Below are 7,231 nucleotides of genomic sequence, written 5' to 3'. Positions count from 1 at the left end.
CAACAGGTAGCCCGAACAAGAACGATTATTCTAGCACACCTAGTGGCTAACCAAAGTACTGTTCAGAAAAACGTTACTAGGGCAGGAGTAAATGTTGAAAATATTTAGATAATTAGACTTGTGGAATGTATTTCATGAAAATTGATTTACTGGATTTCATTTGTTTGGAGATCAAACACCATTGTCATACTTCCATTGCAGGTAAATTTAGGATATGCATAATTTCTACCAGATTTTAGACCTGCATGCATTGCATGCTAAGATTAATCACCAAGTCAGTGGGCAAGTTTCAATATTGCACTTAATCTGCTGGCTTCAAAATTAAAACGTGGCACATTGCAAGACAAGAATCCAAATCACATCTGATTATATTAAAACACGTTTAGTGCTTAGCTGGAGGAGGATTAGGAACTCATGCAGGATTGCAACGCACATCTGAACTAAGTTTCAGATCTTTTTCCTTAAGATTTAACCGCCTGACACAGCTAACTTCAACATGGATTTCAACATACTCTGCACTTCACCTTGTATTTTGCCTATTAGCAGGAACCCAGCATGAATGAGTGGAGAATAACACTTTACTTATTTTTTGCTGAAAAATATGAAATGGTGCAAAGTACATTGATTCTTTAGCATCCACAGGAGGAGAGATTAATTGTGGAGCACTGCAGACTTAATAGAATTGCTCTCCCAGGATAAAGAACACAATTAGTAGTCACAAAATACAGCAACTAAATTTACTGGTATCTCAATACTATCAGCTGGAATGTTTTGAGCCAATATTTACACAAAATTCTAAATTTCAAGAACTGAATTATGAATGTAAATCACAAGTGCCAGCAGCAATATTATGACAGACTACAAAATTAGAAGCTGTAGAAACTAAAGTCACCCAACAACTGGACAGTGCAGAGATAACACTGAACCACAGCTCAAGAGTTTTGCCAAGCAGAGGCGTTGCTTCCCAAACAAATTTTCCTTTCACCCACCACTCCCATTCCCAAACCAAATGATTCTGTTGAGACTTAAAAATTATATCTAAAATGTGAACTACTTAGATTTTGCGATGCTAAATTTTAGCTCATGACCCCACTTAGGGAAGCTTTGCTAATATGGGCAGACATAGGCTTTATGTTAAATGGGGTTTGGTGCAATTTCAAAAAAACCCAAGTTGTTTCAAATGCAGGACCTATCCCTCTCAATTTAGATTCCTTGAATGGGACAATGTCTTAGAAAGGCCATTGATGTTCTCAGACAACTTGGAACAACATTCTTAATATCATATCCTGGATCTAGCCTTGTCCCAAGCCTTGAACTACATTTTGTTGACACTACTGTGTATGTCAAAATAACCAGTGATCAAGTCAATTTAAAAACGTTAGTGAAAGACAGTGGCATGCACTCAGTATTTTCGAGAAATACCAGTGATCAAACTCAACCAAATGAATACAATTAAGAGTTTAAGAAAAGTTGGTGATCACAAAAGTAATCGATCATATTAAAATTGTAGTTGATTACCAATTGAATGGAATCTGATAGAAGGTAGATGGTCTAGTCATGTTTCAGTACCCGATTGGAAAACCCCAAAGTAAAATTGGATTTGAATGTACAAATTAGGAGCAGGCCAATCACCATTCAACAAAAATCATAGTTGATTCAATCTTAAAATTCAACTCCACAATTCTGCATGAGCCCAATTCTCTTACACACCTTCCAAGCATCTACTAGTGTCTTAATAGAGTTAAGATTCTGCACCTGCCTTTTTAGGAGACTACCAAAGATCCTATACCCGCAACATGTTTCCTCCTCTGCCTCAATTGGGAAGGCTCCTATTTTTAAACCAGTGACCCCAACTTCTAGATATTTTGCAATTTTTTCCTGTTCTTTAATACTGCAAAAAAGTTTGTTGCCTTTTTCTGGTCATTAGTTCACGGGTGCTAATCAATTTCACTAACTGTATCTATTTAAAAATGTAAAAGTAGACCACTCCTAGAGTCAGAAAGTGAAATTCAGTATCTCGGGAACTTATTGTCTTTCTAGGATGGAAACATTCATTTCAAAACTTCAATCATCCTATAGTGTACTGGTGTAGGGATAAGCATTATGAAATATCTAATGACACTTTAGACAAGCAAGACTTTACAAATTTAATCCTGTTTTAATTACTTCAAAACACATTTTAGCATACTAAACATACAAAAAAGAAAATATACCTTAGTTACAAGATCATTTAAAGTACAGAATGCTCAGGGTTGTCACTAGGATTTCAGCAAAGTGCAAATTGGGAGTCACCACACAGCCTGTGAAGATTCAGGCAGGACCACATTGTACTGCAAAGTCCTAATATTTTTATATAAAAAAAGGATGCTTTAAAGCATTTTGCTCAAATTGTTCCCAAATTGCACCAATTGTGAAGTATGCAATCACTTTAAAGCATGAATATTACCTAGAACACCACACAGGCCTATTAATGCCAAAACAAAGCGTTTGTCTTAAAATAGTACATTTCCTTTCTCATTTAAGTGAGAACAACAGTTCACAGAAATGGAAAGAATCATTTACCATTTCACAGCCCTTTGGATTTGGCTTCTGCTTACCAATATTTTCTTGGAGTACAGTAGCATGATATACATAGGCACAGGAGGCTAGCATTGAATGATGGTGACCTCCTTTTCATCCAAAAGGTCTAAAATAAACTGATCACTACCCAAGGGTGGCTGCCATCTTGCTACTCCGCTCAATAAACCATACCTTACTCATTCTGAATGAAGTCAAAAGTATATTGCACGACCATTCTAGTATGTGGGACAGACACCGTGCGATGTTGCCTACAAGCGTGGCAGGCTTAAAAAAAAAATGCCTACTGACAACTCTGATTTATTTTTTAAACTTTGATTGCTTCATTACCCCTCATACTTACAGCAATCTCAAAAATTGAAGAATTGGCTACAACGGCACTTTAAACTATACTGCACTTAAACACAACACCACATAAATACATTTTAATCCAGTTAAATCCCCCTTCTGCACAGGAGGCTGAGCCAGTCTACAGAAAGAGGAGTTAACAGTTGACTCAATGTCCACCGCTGTAGTGTGAATATTACAAAAAGGCCTGTACAGTTTAAAACTCAAGCTACTTTTTGCCTTAGACCATATACACACCAACTTACAAAATTAAAAGGTTGCAACACTTGTAACAGGGTTTAAATGCTTTCAGTTACATAGCAAGTAATAAGCTGAGGCAAAATGTACAATTTAATCATCATCATCTTCTTCATCCTCCTCCTCTTCCTCCTCATCTTCTTCCTCATCATCATCGTCGTCATCACAATATGCCTCCTTCTTGGCAGGGGGCTTCTTTGCACTATCCACCTTGCCTTTGGCACGATAATCAGCAACATCCTTAAAAAAAGGAAATTATTTCAACTCCTTGCCACTTGGAAGACCAGCAATTCCAATGAGATCACCAACTTGCACAAAAAAAAACTTAAAACCACCAAGTCTTCCCTGTGTAGTGTCAATACTTCCTCATACTATACAAAGTTTCAGGTAGCATTACAAGTGATTCCAAATATATATAGAGGAAGAAACTGATCAGTGTTCAGATCAAGTAGTTTGTATAAATTCTACTCTGGATTTAACCTGGGGATCAAAATGTGGAAGTACTTAATGTTGCAACTGTACTTACCTTATCATATTTCTCCTTCAGCTTACAAGCTTTGCTAATGAATGGCTTCTTCTCTTCTTCACTGCATGCATTCCACAGTTCGCCAAGCTTCTTTGCTACATCACCAATAGATAAGCCAGGACTGACAGCTTTGATTTTTGGTCGATGCTCCGAGCAAAACAAGAAGAACCCAGAGCTGCAAAAAAGACGTATTACAACAAATGCATTTGAAACAACAGTCACGGTATTACGTTTAAACAAAGTATCAATTGGGCTTGAAGAAATAAGCAGCTATAAAAGCTGACATTTTTGAGAAGTTAGGAGCTCTTGAAATCAAGCTTTTAACAGAATTTTGCAGTTTCTGAAGTCAAAGCCACTCAGTTGTCAACACAATTGACAGTAATCATGAGTATACTTACGGAGGCCTTTTTGGCGCATTGGGGTCCTTCTTCTTCTTCTTGCTACCTTTAGCTGGCACGTAATTTTTCATTTCTCGGTCATAACGTGCCTTGTCTACTTTGGCCAGTTCTTCAAATTTGGCCTTCTCTTTGCTGGACATTGTCTGGTGAAGAATATATACATTAGATCAACATCTCAGTCAAGAATATATATTGTGCATTTGTTTATACACAAGGAAGACAAGTTACCTTCCATCTTTCAGAACATCTTTTAGAGAATTCCGAGAAATTAACTGGAATATCAGGGCTTTTCTTCTTGTGTTCTTCACGGCAAGTCTGAACAAAATACGCATAAGAGGACATCTTGCCTCTTGGCTTCTTCGGGTCACGCTTTGCCATATTGATATTTCTCTGGAAAGAGAGAAAAAAGTAAATATTTCCCCCAAATTTGCCTGAAAGCAGCAAATCCACATTTGTACATTTTTTAAAAAAATGTAAATGCCTACTAGTCTCCCACATTATGTACTTCAATGTCAACTTTGGAAAAAATTGAAATCTCATTTTGTTTGGGCTATCCATTTTAAATATCAATTCTTGAAGAAAAAAAAATCATCCAAAAAGTTAAGAAATTGTTATTTTTCATCACCTGCAACAAGAATGACAAAGTAAAAAAAAAGTAGCCTCGTTTGAATTAAGCAGCCGTAAAAAGTATAGATGCGATTTCAAAAAAAAACAACCTACGCGGCAGAAGTCCTTCTTTCCATTGTTAGAAAAAGATATTTCATTTCAGAGACGAATTCACATAGGCGCAAATTAAACTTAAAAACTGAAAGCACCAGTCCGAATACAGCCGCCAGCGCTTTTCAACTGCTCAATTCAATAGCATTGAAGCTTAATAGTTTCTATCCAGAATCTTTCCTCAGCTATTTATCTATTTCTTTCCCGCCATGTTCTTTCCATCTCCATTTTATGTTCAAGGACAACAAAAAAAAATCCTCTTCTGAAACAAAGAACCTGCAAAAAAAAAGGGCGAGAGGGAGAGAGAGGGGGTGAAAAAAAGAACGGGTATTTAAAACCTTGCTGTGGTGATTTAAGCACAAGGTGGGGACGGCACTGTACATCTATGTGGAGATAGAGAGTAATGATGGCGAATTGCAGTCGACAAGGAAAGAAAGGAGAGGGAGGGAGAGAAAAACAGGTCAACATCCCAATAATTCTTCTTCCATTTTGTGAAATCCTTCCTCATGAAAGAAAGTCCCCTTGAAATGCCTCCGTCGTCAGGCTGCGGCTGCTTTTGGGGCGGAAAATCGCTGGGGTGGGGGTGTTTCAGGCGGCTGTTTTATAAAGGGATAGAAAAGAAATTGTTCCCCCTCTTTGCTTAGGCGGCACAGTGCTTATATATAGAGAGCGAGAGAGAGAGAGAGCAGGGGCAATGTGTCTCTATAGTTGTTCTCAATAGCACACACACACACATACACGCTGGGCTAAAATGGCTCCATCTTTTGCACTAGGAGTGAACGACAGCCAGAGAGCGAGAGAGAGAGAGAGAACCCAACAATACCTCACACACACACACAAAAAACACCCTCACACACAAAAAAATTAATTACCACGGCCGATCTGAGAGAGGGGGAGGGGGGGAATATTAACCCGGATTTCCGAATTTTTTCGTGCGTGTGGATCGAGGAAGAAACTCGGCTGAAAAAGTTTGGCCACAGTTTTCCAGACACTTGACGCATAGCGGTTGCATTGATATAGACCGCGGTCGGGAGGGAGAGAGAGAGAGAGCGGGGGGGGGGGGGGTTGTTAAAGGCGGCGTGTAAGCGCCTCGCGGGTGAGGAAGAGCCGGGAAAGCACCTTCCCGCCGGCGGGGAAGGGTGGGGGGAGTGGGGGACGGCGGGGAGAGGGGACGGGAAGGGGTAACGAAAGGTTTGGGGGTTGGAGGGGGAGCGGTTATTTTGTTTTTCTTTATTCCGCCTCTCGCGGCCGTACCTACCCGGCGGCTGGCTGCTGCTGCTGCTGGTTGTCGGCGGACGCGCTCGAGCCTCCTTTTGCACCAACTCCCCTCCCCCTCCCGCCCCAGACCCCGCCGCGCCCGCTCATTGGACAGACGTGCCGCCGCTTTAAACAGTGGCCGCGCTTCCCGATTGGCCGGCGCCACCGCCCTCCGCCCCGCCCACCCGCGGCCCGCCCGTCCCTCATTGGCTCGCGGCCTCGCACGCCGCCAGATTCAAAAAAGGCCCGCCTTTTTCGAAAAGGAAAATGCCCTGGCAGAGCGCTGCAACAGCCAGAAGAAAAAAAAAGTTTCTCAATGCACTTGCTCGTACAGTACATTTCCTCCCACTCAACTTATTCCTACAGTTCTCCTTCACTCTCAAACCTGTCCCACTAGACCTCCCTCATCAACTCAACTTCTTCCCGCCAGCAGCACCCCCTCCTATATACACACACACACACACAATTTGTTCCCACCGTAAAAAAAAGTCAGCAGCAGGTTGTAGTCCAACCTGATGTTGTGTGATTTTTAACTTTGGGAGAAAGTGAAGACTGGAGATCAGAGGCGAAAGACAGTGGTGCTAGAAAAGCACAGTAAGTCAGGCAGCATCCGAGGAGCAGGAGAAAAACACTTTTCAGGCAAGAGCCCTTCATCAGGAATTTTTAAACTTTGTCCATCACAGGCCAACACCGGCACCTCCACATCATGATTCCCACCGTAGTTCAATCTCAATTTATTCCTAAAATTCTCATTCAAACTCGTCCCTTTAGTAATTCTTCTCCTCTCCTCCTCCCCCTCAAAAAAATCATAAACAATTCCTTCCCTCAACCCCCCTGAACATGGTCCTATAACAGTGGAAGTAAAAATACTGCAGATGCTGGAAGCCTGGGGACAAAAAAAATGCCAAATGCTGGCTGTCAGCATGTCTGGCACCATCTGTGGAGGGAGAAAAACAGTTGACGTTTCGAGTCCGGTTTGACTCTTCAACTCTCTCTCTCTCTTGACAGATGCTGCCAGACTTCCTGAGTTTCTGCAACTTTGTGTGTTTCGGGTTCTTTAATAGTTTGTCTCTCTATCTCTCTCCCCCTCATTGGTCTCCCTCTGAATAAGCTGCACACTGAACTTGATGCCCGAGTTTTAAAGCTATTGCTGCTCTCGTTTCACGTGAAA

At 41.0% G+C, this 7,231-nt stretch overlaps 1 protein-coding gene across 1 annotated transcript; it reads right to left on the bottom strand.

Moving 5' to 3' along the window:
* Positions 1–2,135: 2,135 nt before the first annotated feature.
* LOC122557420 (high mobility group protein B3-like) lies at positions 2,136–6,149 on the bottom strand. Its single transcript, XM_043705128.1, has 5 exons — positions 6,062–6,149; positions 4,315–4,476; positions 4,087–4,229; positions 3,689–3,863; positions 2,136–3,402 (listed from the first exon to the last, which is right to left on the bottom strand). The coding sequence occupies exons 2-5, from the start codon at positions 4,462–4,464 to the stop codon at positions 3,256–3,258; spliced, it is 615 nt and encodes a 204-aa protein (XP_043561063.1). The 5' UTR covers positions 4,465–4,476; positions 6,062–6,149; the 3' UTR covers positions 2,136–3,255.
* Between the last annotated feature and the right edge of the window lie 1,082 nt (positions 6,150–7,231).

Source organism: Chiloscyllium plagiosum, chromosome 15 (genome assembly GCF_004010195.1).
Source record: "Chiloscyllium plagiosum isolate BGI_BamShark_2017 chromosome 15, ASM401019v2, whole genome shotgun sequence".
NCBI classification, from domain to species: Eukaryota; Metazoa; Chordata; class Chondrichthyes; order Orectolobiformes; family Hemiscylliidae; genus Chiloscyllium; species Chiloscyllium plagiosum.
The sequence above is the reverse complement of the archived record's forward strand: the minus strand, read 5'-3'. Positions and strand labels throughout refer to the sequence as shown.